The 18,264-nt window shown below is 43.9% G+C and overlaps 1 protein-coding gene across 2 annotated transcripts in view; it reads left to right on the plus strand.

Moving 5' to 3' along the window:
- plcg1 (phospholipase C, gamma 1) overlaps positions 1 to 18,264 on the plus strand; it is a 36,048-nt gene that overhangs the window by 11,612 nt on the left and 6,172 nt on the right. The window contains exons 3-25 of one of the 2 annotated variants that reach the window (XM_058050746.2): positions 6,103 to 6,255; positions 6,345 to 6,438; positions 6,545 to 6,592; positions 6,967 to 7,051; positions 7,150 to 7,233; positions 7,484 to 7,506; positions 7,587 to 7,656; positions 7,737 to 7,838; positions 9,187 to 9,305; positions 9,375 to 9,460; positions 9,895 to 10,015; positions 10,859 to 11,027; positions 11,121 to 11,243; positions 11,419 to 11,520; positions 11,640 to 11,827; positions 13,049 to 13,249; positions 15,111 to 15,230; positions 15,361 to 15,541; positions 15,635 to 15,712; positions 15,777 to 15,880; positions 15,946 to 16,039; positions 16,115 to 16,187; positions 18,080 to 18,243. In XM_058050746.2, coding sequence (XP_057906729.2) covers positions 6,103 to 6,255; positions 6,345 to 6,438; positions 6,545 to 6,592; positions 6,967 to 7,051; positions 7,150 to 7,233; positions 7,484 to 7,506; positions 7,587 to 7,656; positions 7,737 to 7,838; positions 9,187 to 9,305; positions 9,375 to 9,460; positions 9,895 to 10,015; positions 10,859 to 11,027; positions 11,121 to 11,243; positions 11,419 to 11,520; positions 11,640 to 11,827; positions 13,049 to 13,249; positions 15,111 to 15,230; positions 15,361 to 15,541; positions 15,635 to 15,712; positions 15,777 to 15,880; positions 15,946 to 16,039; positions 16,115 to 16,187; positions 18,080 to 18,243 — 2,582 coding nt within the window. The remainder of the gene's footprint in view (positions 1 to 6,102; positions 6,256 to 6,344; positions 6,439 to 6,544; positions 6,593 to 6,966; positions 7,052 to 7,149; positions 7,234 to 7,483; positions 7,507 to 7,586; positions 7,657 to 7,736; positions 7,839 to 9,186; positions 9,306 to 9,374; positions 9,461 to 9,894; positions 10,016 to 10,858; positions 11,028 to 11,120; positions 11,244 to 11,418; positions 11,521 to 11,639; positions 11,828 to 13,048; positions 13,250 to 15,110; positions 15,231 to 15,360; positions 15,542 to 15,634; positions 15,713 to 15,776; positions 15,881 to 15,945; positions 16,040 to 16,114; positions 16,188 to 18,079; positions 18,244 to 18,264) is intronic. The other variant, XM_058050747.2, reaches the window with a different exon arrangement.

Below are 18,264 nucleotides of genomic sequence, written 5' to 3' on the forward strand. Positions count from 1 at the left end.
TGTGAAGTTGAGACAATAATTCAGTGCAGTAATACAAAGCTGAAAGATAAAATAAATAAAAATAAAAAGGTGGGGTTGGGTGTCCAATTATTTCTGGTTGAACAACAATTATTTGCAGGTAACCCATAAAGGGCTGCCAGGTCATACTGAAGGAGTCGCCAGCGCTGTAAAGTGAAAATCGTATTTTTCTCGTTGAATGTGAGTAATAACTTCCTCGAGCCAACTGTTATGTGGGGTGGGGGGCTTTCAATTTGGTGAGAATAAGATGTCTCGCCAGCAGACAGACAGAATCCCTTTGGGATTCCCTCAGGGAAATTGACATCTCCATCGTTCCACATGTAGCACTGTTTAAAACTATAGAGTCAAGTATAAAATCAACATATAAAATCTGAAACAAATAGACACCGTAGGCATCACACATGTTATATTGCACATGAGTTAAATGTCCAGTTTATTTCAAATTGTATCGTCCCTCTGTTCTCCTGTTATTGTTCCCATCCCCGCCACCCCCCTAATGAGGAGTTGAACAGTCTGATGGCACGAGGGACAAAGGAGTTCTTTAGTCCGTTGGTGCTACACTTGGGGAGGAGCAGCCTCTCGCTGAACAGGCTTCTCTGGCTGCTGGTGACGGTGTGCAGAGGGTGGCTGGCCTTGTCCATAACGACCAGCAGTTTGTTCAGAGTCCTCTTCTCTGCCACTGTTGCCAGAGGGCCCAGCTTCATCCCGACCACTGAGCTAGCTGGCCTGCTGGATCAGCTTCTCCAGCCTCGAGAGGTCTGCTTTCGTTGTGCTTCCTCCCCAGCACACCACAGGATAAGAAAGAACGCTGGTGACCACAGACTGGTAAAACATCTACAGGAGCTTCCTGCAGATGTTAAAAGCTCAGTCTCCTCAGGAAGTACATCCTGCTCTGAGCTTTCTTATACAGTTTCCCCGTGTTGCATGGCCAGTCCATCTTGTTGTCCAGCCACAACCCAAGGTATTTGTAGTTCTGAACAACCTCCACCTCCTCTGTTACCAGCAGAACTGGGTTACAAAGGCCAGTATTCGTTGTTTTGCCACAGGGAGCCAAAGAGAGTGATGCACGATTCGGGAAGAATAACTGTGTCAAGCACCACAGTGTGTGTCAAAAACCTGGAAAAAATGAATTAAGACAGGGACATGACCAGAACAGTGGGTGGTCAGCTGGTGATTGTTTATTATTCGTCTATCATCTACTGTTGACTGCTTGTTAAACCCTTTGAGGCTCTTTTGTGATTAAGGGCTATATAAACAAACTGTCAACAACTGTCAGATTACATTTTTGCTCATGGAGAGTTTGTAAAATGTACTGGAAAGAGGATCTTGCATTGTACCAGCCTGTGTCTCACGCAGGTGGGGGACGAGTGTGTCGGCTTAAGAATTTCATCCCACTGGTTGTCAGTCATCATTACTCCTTATAATTCCATATGAGACCAAACCTACACTCAAATATGTAAATGCAACACACTTGATTTTGCTCCAATTTTCATGAGCTGAACTCTAAAAGATTGAAAACCTTTTTTTTTATATACACAAAAGGTACACAAAATATTTTCACAAATCTGTGTACATCTGTGCTAGTGAGCTTTCAACATTCATGCTCCATAATCTATAATTCACCGCACAGGTGTGGCGTGTCATGCTGATGAAAGGGCATGTTTATAATGTTTATATATGTATTATATATGTGTGTAAGCCTTAGGCTGGCCACTCCAAAATGTGCAGATTAACTGTATGGATGGAGGTCAGGAGGGGTCCAATGACCACCATTTGCGCCCATGTACACCCATGCATGTACTGGGATGTTTTCAGCTTCCAGGAATTGATCCTTGCAACATGGGGCTCTGCATAATAATGCTGCAACATGATGCTTGTGGATGAACGACACACCAATGGACCGCAGTCTCTCATCACAGGAGCTCTGCACATTCAAAATGCCACCAATGTTGTGGATGGAGTGTCCCACGGTGGCACTGTGGTTATGTCATGGGAAGGTGTGTATAACATGGACAACAGAAAAAGGTGCATTTTATTGATAGCATTTTGAAGATAGTCAGACTGTTTGGATGCTCTGATACTGCCTGTTTTTCAGACCACCCCTGGACAACATCCAGGGGTCCCGACTGTGACAAAATGGTTGCATTTTGCGACTAAAATTATGTCAAATTATGAGTGAATTTTTCATCTATTGGCATATGTGACGGATTTTTTTTTCTCACAGTAGCATTCTGTGTTTCAACCAAGCAATGCTGTTTGTCAGTTCGTTGGGAGCTCACTCTTTTCACACAGAGTAGTTAGGGTATCATAATTGTACAATATCATAATTGATTACTAAGTCGGGCTGCACAGCGGACGAGTGGTTAGCACGCAAGCTAACACAGCTTGGAGACCCAAGTTTGATTCCACTCTCCGGCATCTCTGTGTGGAGTTTGCATGTTCTCCCTGTGCATGTGTGGGTTTTCTCCAGAGACTCCTGCTTCCTCCCCCATTCCAAAAACATGCTAGGTTAATTGGCCACTCCAAATTGTCCATAGGTATGAATGTGGGTGGGAATGGTTGTTTGTCTATATGTGCCCTGTGATTGGCTGGCCACCAGTCCAGGGTGGACCCCGCCTCTCACCCAAAGACAGCTGAGATAGGCTCCAGTACCCCGCGACCCTCGTGACTATAAGCGGTAGAAAATGAATGAATGAATATCAAGTCTCTTGAATGAACTGCACTTCATTAAGTAATGAAAATTGGCTGTTATTTAGGGGTGCTCAGATCGATCGGCCTCCGATCGGTATTGGTGGATCAGTGAAAAAGCATGTTATGGATATCGGGCGATACTCTCTTTATAATGCCGATCCCCTCCGCCGATCAGCTCCGCTCATGCGTGCTGTGTGTGTCTTTGCGGCTCGAGGGGCCCGGCAGAGGCGGCCAAACCTGCTTTCCATTCAGGTTTTCAGTGAATAATGTGAGAAGGCTAGAGAGGAATGCATTGGGAAGTCCAAAACGTGAGTTGTGGATACCTGCATGTTGTTCCTGTTCTGGTAAAACAAGCACATTGGCTTTGTTTGGCTTGAAGTAAGCTATGAAAATTAATGTTACAAAAATGAGTAGCTCTTGGCCATTTTCATTTACTAAAAGTATCTCCCCCCAAAAAAAACCTTGGTGATCCCTGATGTAGCCAGGAGTACGTGAAAATATTTACACTTCATCTATATGATCGGTATCGGTAGCATAAAACCCTGATTGGAACATCCTTATGTCCTTAACAGAAGGGCACGTACGTGTATGACATGTACTACAGCACTGCGAGTGTGCACCATTTTGACCGACGCCTGAGTAAGCGTTGACGGTCTGGACAAAGGCTCTGCTGTACCTTCCTATGTGTGCATACAAGTTAATCGTATTCGCCTTCCTCATCATTACTTCCCAACAAATGCGACATAGCTGTGTTGGTGTCTTCATGTGGTCTTGTTAATTCTGTTTAAAACTGAAATATTCCTACCCTGGGGCTGTGGCATTGGCTGGATTATGGTGACAGGCAGAATTATTATTGAATATATTTTGTTGCTGACAAACTTGTATGACACATTTCAACCCAGTCGTTGACAGCAACGTTGTCAATCGTTATATTTTATTCCACTTACCCCTTTTCCAAGACATTTATAATATACCATTGCATTTCAACGTAATTTTCTTGGCCTGCTTCGTTTACACCAGTTAGCGAGTCTAACTGGTGTGAACGAACTGAACTGAACTGTTTCTTCCAAATTGTATATAATATATATTAGCCCTAAAAATAACCGCCGGTTAACGCACTATGCACAATGTCACCTTAAGAAATAACACGCTTGAATATCTAAAAAAACAAAACAAAACAATTGGTCGTACATTTTTTTTCAAGTTTTATTTTTTCCTGTGACTTTATTGTTGCTCTTTAACCAGGTTTTTGCAATTACTCAATTAATGGAAGACATTCTCAGTAATATTCTATAGCTGCCGCCTAGCGCTAATCCAGCTACAGAGAGACTAGCGTGAGTGCAGCATGATTACACTGATGATTGAACATCATTTTTACCTTTTTCAATGTTTATTTAAAGATAAGGCTGTATGTGTTTTTCAAACATGCACCCTCATGAAGATAGGCGGTATAGAAAATGGATGGATGGACAGCCTCCTGTGTGTGGCGGCCGTATGATTTGAAAAGATGATATTCGCCTCCACTTCCATAAATTCCCTACTTCCTGATTCTGCATTCTTAAAGCGGACCTTTTTGGCCCTTTGAATTAAGTTGTGGACTCCTATAGAGCAACAACAGAGGACAACCCGTACAGCAAGCTTTCTAGATCTTACAGAATCTGCACCTATTCCTGCTGTTTCTCCTTGGATTTCCTAAATTTTATTTTATACAAAGCACCCCCCCCCCCCCTTTCCACCAAGCGGACAAGCCAACGACAAACGCAAACCTGGCCCTAAAGTTTTTCATGTGTTTCTTGGTGAGGCGCATATAACCGTCTGTGCCAGGGACTGGATTTGCACCGGCGGGCTTGTGATGTTTGTGACTTATTTTGTTTATACTTCTCTACTTCGCTGTCAGAGAAATTGGACGGAAAAAGTCCATTTATGCATTCTTAAAGGGATTGCTGCTAAGAAGCACCCCTATGTAAAACGGATGAAACGGTCAAGGCAACTTGCTTTTAGTTTGTTGGTTTGTTGTTTGTTGTTTGTTGTTGGCAGAAATGTAACATAAGTTGGTGAAATTCAGTGACTGAAGACCTAGCATGCACACCTTGACAGCAGCAGATGTGGTGTACAGGCGACAAAACACAGGAAATGAAGGAGCAGGAGAAGTGTGTGTGGTAGGAGTCCCTGTTCTGCCAAGACCTCCGCACTACCTGACAGCCCACACATGTACGTGTTTGAACGTGTATGCTCATATTGCCCTGTTTTGTTCATATTGCAAGGATTTTATATTTTTTCCCCAAGGGCTGTATCACTACAGGCCAAAAGTTTGGACATGCACAATACAACCACATGGTCTCAACCCCATGAATAAGACGATAAATTCCACTGAGCAACCCTGAGAAGGCACACTTCACACGTTGAATCAGAAGGTGTGTTCAAACCTTTGGCCTGCACTGTGGTGTAGTAAAACATGACGGGCAAAGTTTCCTGGGTCAGTGCTGTCAAGGTATCTGTTGGTAGCTGTCAAACACAAAACACACCTGGCACTTAATGGCGCGTTAACGGAAGATGGTGGTATTTTTTTGAGGTGCAATTACGCTCCCCCTGTTTGACCCTTGGCCCCCACCTTAGTTTGATTGAAGCACGGTAACTCTGTAGCCACAAGCTGGAAGAAATATTGATGAGAAACGGAAAAAGAAGAGAATATTTAGATTGGTAAAGTTAGCATCAAAGCCCTGGCAAATGGCTCTTGTAGCAAGACCAAAGTTATTTGTATCTACTGTCGCTGTGTTTGACTTTTCACGGATTCCATGGCCTGCCAGAGACTGGAGCAGTGCAGGTATTGTTTTTATTGTCATTTCCAGTGCTACCTTGGCATAAGAGTGGCCCAACTAACCAGTGCTTTTCACATTTTTACATCTCTCTGATGATTTTAGCATTGACCTACCAGCTAAATTGGACTTCCAGCTGCTATTGACGGGCTGTCAATGTGATGACCGTGGCCAGTGTTTTGCTAGCATTAGCCATTTAGCATGGAACTACCACAATGATCAAAGTCATCAGATCTTACCTTTATGGGTTCCCACATAGTATGAGCATTTGGGGGCGAGTATGAGGTGAAAGGAAAAAGGGGGAAAATACACCCATACCTCCATATCCATATCCATCCCTCTGGGCATCAGAGAACGGTGGATGCTGCGTTCAATGACCGCCAAAAATGTGCGAATGCTGATATGCTAATAATAAAGAAAAATATGCTTGTGACTGTATTGTTTTAAAAAAGGGTATTGGTGTAAAAGAGTTCCCAAATGGATATCCTTTGACATAACATTTGATGTCATTATTGTTGTAGTTGCACATCGAATCGAACACTGAAAAACACTCATCATATGTGTACTCCCTCTCCAGTTGACATCCGAGAAATCAAGGAGATTCGACCTGGACAGAAGTCTCGTGACTTTGAGCGCTATATGGAGGACTCCGCAGCACGACTTGATCAAGCTCACTGCTTCGTCATTCTGTACGGGACGGAGTTTCGCCTGAAGTCGCTCAGCCTTGCTGGTATGCACGCAGCGGTGAACAGTCATGCCGCATGTCATAAGCATTACTGTAGTTTTCTGATTATTATTATTATTTGTTGTACATAACAGCAACATCGGATGAAGAGATGACAATGTGGGTGAAGGGGTTAAACTGGCTTGTGGCTGACACGCTGAAGTCTCCGACACCACTTCAAATAGAGAGGTAAGGAAACATAACACACAATGCAGCATCCCTGCCGGCCTTTTGTAATGTCAAACCCTCACTGTGATTATGAATGATTATGGACAACATACTGCATCTTTCTTAGGTGGTTACGAAAGCAGTTCTACGCCATTGATCGCAACAGAGAAGATAGGTAAGTTGGTTCATTTCAGAAATATTTCAATCATTAAACTGTAATGACTTAAATAAGGAATATTGTAAAAGGGTGTGTGTGAGTGAGTGAGTGCGCTACTTCTGGGTTGAATGTTTGCAACCTCGAAGCCACAGACCAGAACCTTTTCCTGCAGCAGGAAACAGGCTGCAGAGGACTGAAGAGATGCACAGAGATGTTTGTGTATCACTTCCTAGACGACAGAGCTAGTCTGTGTGATGATGGGGGGGGGGTCTTCCCTGGCTAAAGCTCTCCGTCAATGTGCCAAAAAGACATTTGTCTGCATGTCTCTGGACCCGTCTACGTGCATCTCTCTATTTGTCTTGAATTTTTTTCATCAAATGTGTGTTGTCTAGGATATCCTGCAAGGATCTTAAGAACATGCTGAGCCAGGTCAACTACAGGGTACCCAACATGAGGTTCCTTCGAGAGAAACTGCCAGTAACCTCCTACTTCACTCCCACTTGAGTTCCCTGCTTACTTCCCTTTTCACGATGACACTTGAGCTGAATGGTTCTTATGGTTGTCTTTTTTTCCAGGACTCTGAGCTGAGGAATGGAGAAGTGTCCTTTAGCCAGTTTGCTCAACTTTATCGCAATCTTATGTTTGATGCTCAGAAGAATGTAAGTTTACATGATGTATGGTGTCATGTGTCCATCATACGCAGACATGACTGAGTTCATACATCCAATAACCTCCCCATCCCCCGTCTGTTCTCAAATGGCTGCAAGATCAATATGGGCCCATTAAAACCTACCCACTAGGACACATAAACATACGTGCACCGACTCAACACTGGAAGTCAAACAGTGTTTTGTGCTCGTCTTCAGGCTCCAAATGAACTGACATTTTCCTATTTTCTCCTTCTTTCAGCTGGAGATCCCATTTTTGCAAAGGTTGGCCAAAACTGAACAAATAATCCAAATGCTGAGCAGCATGACAGACGTGCTTACTAAAGTCTTCCTCTCTCTGTCAGGTTCATTGACAGACCAGAACAGAGGATCTCCCTTGAGGACTTTAAGAGCTTCCTTCTAGATTCTCAAATGGTAATAAACTACTTCACGCACATCCACTTTTTGTGAAATGGGTCGGTGCTGTAAAAGGTTTTTTTTTTTTTTAAATACAGGAAATGTGGGCAGCAGACAGCAGCAAGGTTCAGGAGTTTATGTTCGCCTACCTAAAAGACCCTCTCAGAGAAGTGGAACAGCCCTATTTCCTCCAAGACGAGGTGCACACATGATCTTTCCTGACATTCTGTTTGGGGCTTTTTGCAGTTTAAGGAACAAATAGTCTTCACACAAGATATTTTCCACTGACCCAAACGTGTTGTTGATATATGCCAGTGGTACTCCGTAATTGACACAGGTAGCCCCCCCCATCCCGTTGGCCCGAACACCTCCTCCCACACGATCACAAAAGGTTACCAGCTGTGGTGCCAAAAGTGGTGGATAGTTTCTGCGGCCACCATAAAGCGCTGGTTGAATACATGGGGCAGACAACAGTCAGCAAAACAGCCTGTAGGAATGGGTACTCTTTCTGAATGCATTCATCATTTCATATCATCATAGATAACAGGGTCTCCTGCTGGGGAAACACACTTCATGGTCAAATCTAAACAAATCCTGAAAAACAGCCATTTCCCAGTTCAAAAGATCTACGCTGGTATCCCAGCTGGGATTAAAATGACTAAAACAGACAAATGTACCAGTCTCTGCAAGTGTGGAGTGGTAATGGTTGTATTTATTTGGAACATGCATGCAAGTTCCATTTTAGTACAGCACACAGGAGGACCCTTCCTAGTTCTCCAAGTCCAGCAAGGCGTAGGAAGCAGCAAAGCTTATTTATTTCTTCATTTCTACCCCCATCCTTTTCACATCAATTGCAATCATTTGTTCAGCTCCTGTATTCCAAATGTACCTTTTGATAGTTAAAATAAGTAGGACAGTGATGAGGTAAAATAACAATGTGGAAAAATAGAAGTCAAGATTCCTGTCACTGTACATACTTTATATAACAGTTAGAATAAATACACAATAATACTACAAATAGGAACTGATGAAAGGGTTCATGTTTGACAGAAACAAGGGTTGTATGTTCTCTGTAGGCGGCAGTAGTCTACTTAGTCTACTTTTATAGTTCTTTCCCCATACCTCCGCACAATACGTTACATATGGTACTGCCAGAGAGCAATAGAGAGAACAGAGTGCTTTTTGATCCAGGACCAATGATGCAGTATCAAGGTACTTCTCGCCACTTTATGTTGTATGTTTTTAATGTGAGCTTTCCAGCTTCTATTTTCATCTATTATGATGACCTATTACCTATTATCCATGTCCCCGCCATGGATTTGTATTTGAGAAAAGTATCCTTTCTGCTGTTGCCAAATAGCGTTGTTTCAGTTTCTCTGAAGTTCAGGGACAGTCTGATTGAATCGAAGCATCTTTTGAGTATAGTCATTTCACCTGGAGGCTCACTGGTGTAAGTTAGCCATAGCAGAGCTTTTGTGATCCATATGTGATGATTAACGTGTGTGCTATGTTGATTTTCCTGTGTGTCTCTTGATCTGGCCTGTATAGTTCCTGACTTACTTATTCTCAAAAGAGAACACCGTCTGGGAGTCCTCCCTGGACCAAGTGTGTCCGGAGAATATGAACAACCCCTTGTCCCATTACTGGATATCCTCTTCCCACAACACGTAAGGACTGAGATCCAGAACCCAACCATTGGGGCACGCATATTTGACTCTTCATGTGCTTATTTTTAGCTACCTGACAGGAGACCAGTTTTCCAGCGAGTCGTCTCTGGAGGCGTATGCTCGCTGTCTAAGGATGGGCTGCCGCTGTATTGAATGTGGGTAAACACAAACACACACACAGACACACACATCCGTTGTATCCACAAACACAAACAAATGCACTGTAGTAAAGTCATCCATCTCTTACTGTTCAACATTGTTCCGAGAAGTCTAATTGTTTTTCTTTTCCATCAGCTACCATGTCGTCTGTCTGTCTGTTTGTCTGTCTGTCATACCCATACATTCTTTCATAACTATTGTCCTTCATGCTGTAAATGACATCACAGGAGCTCGTCTAGCAGGTTTCCTTAAATTGCATGAAAAGGTTGCTTTGTGTCATCGAAAAGTAAACAATGTCTAAGTATAGAGGCAATGATAGGGTATATTATGTAATGTACAAAACAGTATGTAGGTTGCATTCCAAGGTTTGTACTGCAGCTCTATAAGACTTAGCAGTGCGGTAACCGAATGCTCACGTTTGTTCTTGCAGTGGACTGCTGGGATGGTCCCGATGGAATGCCAGTCATCTACCATGGGCACACACTCACAACAAAGATCAAGTTCTGTGATGTCTTGACCACTATCAAGGAGCATGCCTTTGTCACGTCAGAGTGAGTTCCCCAAGTCTCTGTACCGTCAGGCCCTGTCCACACGTAGCAGGGTATTTTTAAAGCAGCATATTAAAAAATGCATCCACATGTAACCGTATGAAAGCATTGGGAAGCACAGGCATAAGCATGGCACACCTGTAGGTGGCAGTAGTTCCTCAAATTCCATCCAATCGGAATCATCCTCTGTCATCCCGTCACTTCCGCAAACATCAAACACAACACGTTCGACAAGGAGGCAGAATGACCTCTAAACGTTGTTTTGGAATACAAAAAAATGTGAATTGGGAATCTTGCCAAAGAAGTCTGCTAAGTCTGCCTTCTCCGAGGAGGACGCCTCGGACGGGAAATAGATATTTGAGTGAAGATGGCCGACCTCAAAGTGTTTCTTGGCCAAATAGCTCTAGCCAACACAGTTCATAGGGCATACATGTTGTTTCTGAGGTAAACAGTGAGTGACGGCACCGCATAGGTAGTCGTGGCAAATGTAAAACTCTGGTTATTGGCGTCCACGCCCAAATACTCCAGATCTGCACTTTGGGCGGAGGTTTTGGAATCCTTGGTTTATAGTACCAAATACCTGCGGACTGGTGTGGATGAAATCGTGGATGATAGGCCAAATTGTAGAAAAATAAGTTGCTTTGATGAGATACACGCCTACGTGGGGGCAGGGCCCAAGTGTCTTGTTATCTGTTATCTGCTGATGCACGATAAAGATAACTAGACTGCACACATAACGTGTGAAGAAACAATGTGCCCGGAAATGTGAGAGAATAAGATAAGCAGTGGCGCCCAAGAGCAATGAAAGAAGGATGCTGCAACTTGAAAGTCTGATCCCCATCGCAGCTTCCCCATCATCCTGTCCATTGAGGACCACTGCAGTATTGTCCAGCAGAGGAACATGGCCACTTACTTTAAGAAACTGTTTGGAGACATGTTGCTGACCAAGGCGGTGGACATGGCAGCAGATGGCCTGCCCTCCCCCAACCAGCTCAAGAAGAAGATCCTCATCAAGGTTGAGTTCCTTTTGTCTTTTTTCAAAATCACTTTGCATTTGTCTATTTTGCGAATTAAGTCGTGTGTCTCACCGCTCTGTTATGTTGGACAGCATAAAAAGCTTGCTGAGGGCAGCGCCTATGAGGAGGTGTCCACCACTACACCGTACTCAGAGAATGACATCAGCAACTCCATCAAAAACGGCATCCTATATTTGGAGGACCCCATCAATCATGTAATTACTCTTGACGTAAACTTTCTGTGTCCTTCTCATTTAGCAGGTTTCTCAGCATTGCTTTTCCAGGTTGGATGATTGGATGCCACATTTCTGTGCAACACATGGCTGTTTTAAATAATGAATGTACCACATGCATTCTGCCTCTTTTCATATCCTGTTCTTCTCGCTGCAGGAGTGGTACCCTCACTTTTTTGTCCTGACCAGCAGTAAGATCTACTACTCGGAAGAGACCTCAAGTAACCAGGGTAACGAGGAGGAGGAGGAGCACAGAGAGGTTAGTTGTCCTCATTGAAGGTGTGTACAGGCTGCTGGTGCTCGAGCCAGATCCATGCGACACTGGCTAGTATCTATCCTGTTGGCGGTGGATTTGAGGTAAGTGTTTATGGTTGCCAGGTTGCCAATGGAATGGACCAGCACGTTACAGAAAAGTGGTTTCATGGGAAGTTGGGTGCAGGCCGGGATGGCAGACAGATAGCTGAGCGACTGCTGTCGGAATACTGCCTGGAGACCGGAGCACTGGATGGCTCCTTCCTGGTCCGAGAGAGTGAGACGTTTGTGGGAGACTACACGCTGTCTTTCTGGTATGTTACACAACGGGGGCGCTCTGTCTCTTTCTGCCAAATCTTTACCGTATTCCTTTCCACAAACATACAGGTAGAAAATTGTACTTTACTATACGCCACTGCATCCCAAACCTTTTTAGGATTTACAAAAAAGTAGGGTATTAAATGAGAACAATGAGAATATTTGTACAATGTCGTATTTGAATCAGCTGTAAAGATCAGCTAGTACATAATGATTGAGTTGTAGTAAACACACTATACTGCATATATTGTATTTAAGCCACTAGGCCCGTCTTTGCTAATGTGAACGGTAGCTGATTTATTTTTAGCTATTGATGGAGTGTACATGTACTTTTCTTGTTGCATTTCCTTTTTTATATTTCAGGGCTTTACGTTCAAGGCTCTTACTGCATGACAAAGACATCTGACATTTTGCATGATAAAAGTGAATGTCAACAGTGGTGCTGTGTATTTCTAATTTTACTTTCTAGTACCTTGAAAAGAACCCCAATCCTTCAGGAATTGGCTCCCGTTGTTACTAAAAGAGTATTGTCAATCGACAGTGGATTGTGAATGTAATTGTTACCCAAAATAATTGGAATCAAAGAGCGAGTTGTTAGATTGACACCGCCATAAGTCGTACTATACAATGTCATGATCGTAAACACCACCCCTCACTTTTCTACAAACACGCTGTTGTCGTCTTGTTTCCATTTTCAGTATTCCGTCTTTGTGTACACTAGGGTATACATACCTTGGGGTATGTATGTGGGCTTCAACACTCTTCCCATAAGTTCCATTTAAGGCCCTAAAATGTCCAACATTCTCTGATAATGTTATGTGTTATGTACTATTTTGAAAGGTTTTAAAAATACTGTATATCCACATGACCAACTAACACGCCGTGCCGCAGGCCTCCCTTTTCCCTTCATGTCTTTTGCAGTTGACAGTATGGATGTGAAACAGGTTTTATATTGTGTTCATTATGGTCTTAAAAAGTCTTACATTTGACTTGGGGAAACCCTCTTTGACCCTCCTTGACTTATTCAATAATAACAATAATTCCAACATGATCATAGCCATGCTCTGTAAACATCTAAAAAATGATTGAAAATATCCTTGGAAAATTGGGAAACGTGGGAACAGTGAACATGTCGGCTGTTGAACACGTGCATATTATGTCAGTTGATCCAGCTCCATTTTCTGTTTCCCCCTCCATCATCCCATCACCACTTCCAGGCGCTCAGGGCGGGTCCAGCATTGTCGCATACACTCCCGTCAAGAAGCCGGAAGCCCCAAATTTTACCTGACTGACAACCTCGTCTTCGACACTCTCTTTGCCCTCATCAACCACTACCAGCAGGTGGCGCTGCGCTGCAACGAATTTGAGATGAAATTGACTGAGCCTGTGCCACAAACCAATGCCCACGAGAGCAAAGAGTGAGTCTCCAAAAACTAGATTGTAATGAATTCCAAACTGTTCCATGGGATGTTTTCTTATACGTTTTAGAGATGCAGTGCTGTGAAAATGTTTCTTTAGTTTTTTTGCATGTTTATGACACTTAAATGACATGGTTTCACATCAACAAGCAAATGTAAAGATGATTAAATGACAACACAACTCAAGAAGAAATTAAACTTTTTATGATTAAAAAGCGACGCCTCATCCAAGAGGTCACAAGAGACCCCAAATCCGAAGAACTGCAGGCCTCAGTTGCTTCAGTTAAGGTCAGTTTACATGACCCCACCGTAAGAGACACACTGGGCTAAAACGGCCCATGTGGCAGAGTTCCAAGACAAGAACCACTGCTGATGGAAAATAACATTAAGGCTGCTCTCCATTTTGACATCTTATCTTTTGGGAGAACACTCTTTTTGTGATGGTGTGTGTCCTATTACAAAATGGAACACGGCATTTCAGAAAAAGAACATACCAGTAAAATAAGGTGGTGCTAGTGTGATGGTCTGGGGCTGTTTTGCTGCCTCAGGACCTGGAAGACGTGCTAGGATAAATAGAAGCAGGAAATCTGCTGAAGGAGAATGTCCAGCCATCTGTTGGTGACCTCAAGCCCAAAGCAACCAGCAGCACAATGTTCCAAAACACACCAGCAGGTCCACCTCTGAATGGCTGAAGAAAAACCAACAAGTGAAGACTTTGGAGTGGCCTGCTCAAAGTTCTGACTGAACCCTATTGAGATGCTGTGGCATGACCTTCAAAAGGCTTCATGCTGGAAAAGCCTCAAATGATGATATGAAATGTCTTCTACATGAATTGCGTTGGTCAAGTCCCGTTTGTTTATGTAGCCCTGAACTAGCAGAACCTTAAAGTGGGGTCTTAAATGAACTGGGAGCCAGTGCAAGTTGGCTAGTACTGGAGAAATGTGTAGTACGAACTGCCGGCTTTTCAAACTAGACTTTGGAAGAGCAGAGAGCAGCACATTGCAGTAGTCAAGGCGAGACGTGATAAATGGATGGACTAGGGTCCCTGCATCAGTACTGGATAGAATAGGCTGTATCTTAGACATGTTGCCAAGATGGAAACATGCTGTTTTAGTAACATTCTTAATGTGCTTATGAAAGGATATGAAAAGGAGTCGAATCCAATATCACACCCAGATTTTTCACAGAGTCACTTTGGGTAATGATTTTTATCAAAACACAGAGTGTCCTTAAACAGGCGACCAATGATCAACATCTCAGTTTTATCAGGGTTCATGAGTAAAAAGTTCCAGGACATCCATTGTTTAATATCAATGAGACACGCCTCCAGATTAGAGCAGTCCTGTGGGTCAGTTAACTTGAGTGACACATACAGCTGAGTGTCATGGGCATAACAGTGAAAGCTAGTCTTATGATTGCCATTGATGTCGGCAAGCGGCAGCATGTCCGTGTTGAACAGGAGGGGGCCAAGAACTGATCCTTGTGGAACTCTGCAAGTGATGCCACAGAACTCGGAGATCACATCATTCTAACCTCCACGATGCGTCCGATCCCCGAGATAAGATCCAAGCCAAGAGAGTAGCGGACCAGTAACGCCAATATGCGTCTGAAGGCGTTCCAGTAGGATAGAGTGATGGACGGTATCAAAGGCGGTACTGAGATTGAGTAATAACAATATTGACAATAATAATATTGAGAGGTCACAATATTATTTAATATTTATTCATTTAAAAAATAATTACACTTTTAAGTGCATTGGCCCCCTGGGGGCCCCTGCTGGTCACGGGGCCCTTAGCAGATGCTTGGTTTGCTTATGCCTGGGAGTACTCGATCCTTGATACTTGATCCTTGGTTGTTCCAGATGGTACCACGCCAACCTCTCCAGGAGCCATGCTGAGAACATGCTGATGAGGGTTCCTCGAGATGGAGCTTTTCTTGTCAGGAAGAGGGCGGAATCCAACTCATTTGCCATTTCTTTTCGGTAAGTCACCACTAGTTCATTATTTCAGGGAGGATTTCTTTGACTCATTTGGATCGAGGAATGATGCTTCATCTTGGTACTTGAGAAGTACTTGAACTGACGGAGTGACTTGTCTGTGGTTGCCGTGAAGGGCCGAGGGGAAGATTAAGCACTGTCGTGTGCAGCAGGAGGGTCAGACCGTGGTGCTCGGCACTTCCGAGTTTGACAGTCTTGTAGATCTTATCAGCTACTATGAAAAGCACCCTCTGTATCGCAAAATGAAGCTGCGGTATCCGATCAATGAGGATACACTGGAAAAGATTGGCACTGCTGTGAGTATCAGAGACTTACCATTTGAAATGTTTTGGATTTTAAAAAAGTTGAATGCAAAAATAATAATCCAATAAGAGCCATTGTGTTGATAGGAGCCAGACTACGGGTCCCTATATGAGGGCAGGAATCCAGGTTTTTACGTGGAAGCCAATCAGATGCCTACTTTTAAGGTGAGTGCCCACCATGGAGGGTGTCATTATCAGAAGGTCCTGTGGCATCCCCTTGTCTTTGCAGTGCACCGTGAGAGCCATGTATGAGTATAAAGCCCAAAGAGATGATGAACTCTCCTTCACCAAGAACGCCATCATTTCTAATGTGGATAAACAGGAAGGAGGATGGCAAGTATTACATTTGTTCATCAACATTTCTTGATTGTTTCATCAAGTCAAAATGCTTCTTTCAGGTGGAAGGGTGACTGTGGAGGGAAGAAGCAGCTATGGTTTCCTGCAAACTATGTGGAGGAGATCAGTCCGTCAGCAGCAGAGCCGGACAGAACTGTGAGGCTGAAATCTGCACAGCCCAATCGCATCCTCCACTTTGCTCGATTCACCCCGTGCTCCTTCTATGTCCAGCAGGAGATGACGGAAAACAGCCCTCTGGGAGATCTCCTACGGGGGAGTGTGGACGTCTCCTCCTGTCAGATTGGTGAGTAAATCCCACAATTGCCGTCCACATTAGGCTTCCTAGTTTCTTGTGTACTGCCTCTGCAGCGCTGGGTGTCACCTTGCTCGAGGGCAACTTGGTTTCCTGATTACTGGCTTTAAAATTCCAACTCGGTTTGCTGATTATGTGCCTTTGCCTATTCAAATATGCCTCGTTTATTTTCATGATACCTGTTTAGTGCGTCTTATGTGGTGTTGGAGGCCCTTCAGCCAGCTTTGGGCTTCTCTGCCTTTAACTGGTGCTTTGGCTCCCTCCAGTGGCAGTGTTTACATTTGACGTGTGCATGTCATCCACCACAGAGCTACCGAAGTTTTGCAAAGTCATGTAGCTTTTATTTTGATTTCTTATTTCCGTCCAAACAAATATGCTTGTTTTACCAGAACACAAACTAAATGTTGATATCCACAGCTCATTTTTTACTAAAACATCCGCAACAGACAATTTTCAGAATGCATTTCTTTCTTGTGTGTCTTACATTGTGAATTAAAAACCTGCATGCAAATCAGGCTCACGGGTGCCTCGTGGTAATCGGGGGGGACTTGATGGCCTTAGGCACAGTGTTGGTGACCCCCTGCTCTTTTTGCTTGACTCTTGTTCGTTCACAAGATTGTGACCTGAATTAAAGGTGAATTGTACTTGGATTTTGACAATTCTCTTTGACTTTTGATAATATATGCAGTTTTTCTGTATTAAAGGGGACCTGATGCCATTCCCACTTTTCTGGCCTATAAATGTAGTTAGAATGTTGTATTCTGGTGTTAAACCATGCCAAAGTTTCACATCATGAGGTTTGCACATTTGGAAGTGAACCCTGAAAGAAGTTTGGGGTTGCTCAAAACGCTTGGTTTCAGAAGGCGTGGTAAAACTGCCCCTTTGTGATGTCACAGAGGGGAGGACTTCCTTATATATAAACTCTCTGCCCTCCCCCAAGCGCTGCTCCTCTGTTGACTTGCTAGCACTGCCTCATAAGGGAAAGCCACATTTGTTTCCAATTCCTAAAGACGGCTCTACCTGATATTTTTACACACTGGTAGTTCCGCAAAATGCATTACACGCTAAAATGCTAACGCTACTTACCATTGAGAGACGTCTTGAAGTAAGCCCTTGAGGACTGTTCTGGGATTGGGGATCCAACACCTGTGGCTGTATGTTAAAAGCCCACATTTTAAAAAGATGCATCGGCCTTAAGGCTAGCGCAGGCTAGGAAACCATGTTTGATTCCCTGCTCTCCCCGTGCACGGGTACTTTGGTTTCCTCCCACATTCCAAAAACATGCATGCTAGGTTAATTGGGTGAATGGTTGTTTGTTTATATGTGTCCTGTGATTGGCTGGCCACCAGTCCAGGGTGTACCCCGCCTCTCACCCGAAGACTGCTGGGATAGGCTCCAGCATGCCTCCACCTTAATGAGGATAAGCGTCATGGAAAATGATGGACTCCTATAAAGTTGGCGCCACAAACTGGAAGTCTTTCTATGGGGGCAAAACCGTTTATTATCAGCCTCATAGCGCTTATGAACTCATACAGCTAGCAACACAAACCAGAACTATTTCTATGCGCTCTGCACCCAGCAGTGTGACCAACCACAGCAGAGTGGGCGAGCCTGGAGGCGGGCCGTAGGTGGAAAATATTAAAACAGACCGTTTTCGCGGGAATCATGAAATGCAAAGAAATAGGTGCAGATCCTGGAAGATCACTGGAAGTGTTGAAGAATGAATATGAATATTGGAAGAATGACTTGTTTGAAGGTTTGCACATTTATTTTCAATCAATGTGTCCTAGCTTTCTTGTGTTGAATCTGCTGAAGCGTTGCAGGCTGTCCTGCTGTGATCCCAGACTACTGATGACTCCTACGTCTGTTTGTATTCCATATAGTTGTGCGGCCTGAAGGAAAAGGAAGCAGAGCACATGTCTTCTCCATGGTGCCGACCAGCGCCATGCGAACAGGCCCGGTGTTGGAAGTTGCTGCTAGCAGTCATGAGGAACTCAAGGAATGGGTGTTGAAGATCCGTGAGGTGGCCATGACCTCCGAGGCCAAGGTTCATGTCACATGACTGACA

The sequence above is a fragment of the Doryrhamphus excisus genome, linkage group LG15, assembly GCF_037039965.1.
Source record: "Doryrhamphus excisus strain RoL-2023G ecotype Guam linkage group LG15, RoL_Dexc_Guam_v1.1, whole genome shotgun sequence".
In the NCBI taxonomy this organism is placed as follows: domain Eukaryota; kingdom Metazoa; phylum Chordata; class Actinopteri; order Syngnathiformes; family Syngnathidae; genus Doryrhamphus; species Doryrhamphus excisus.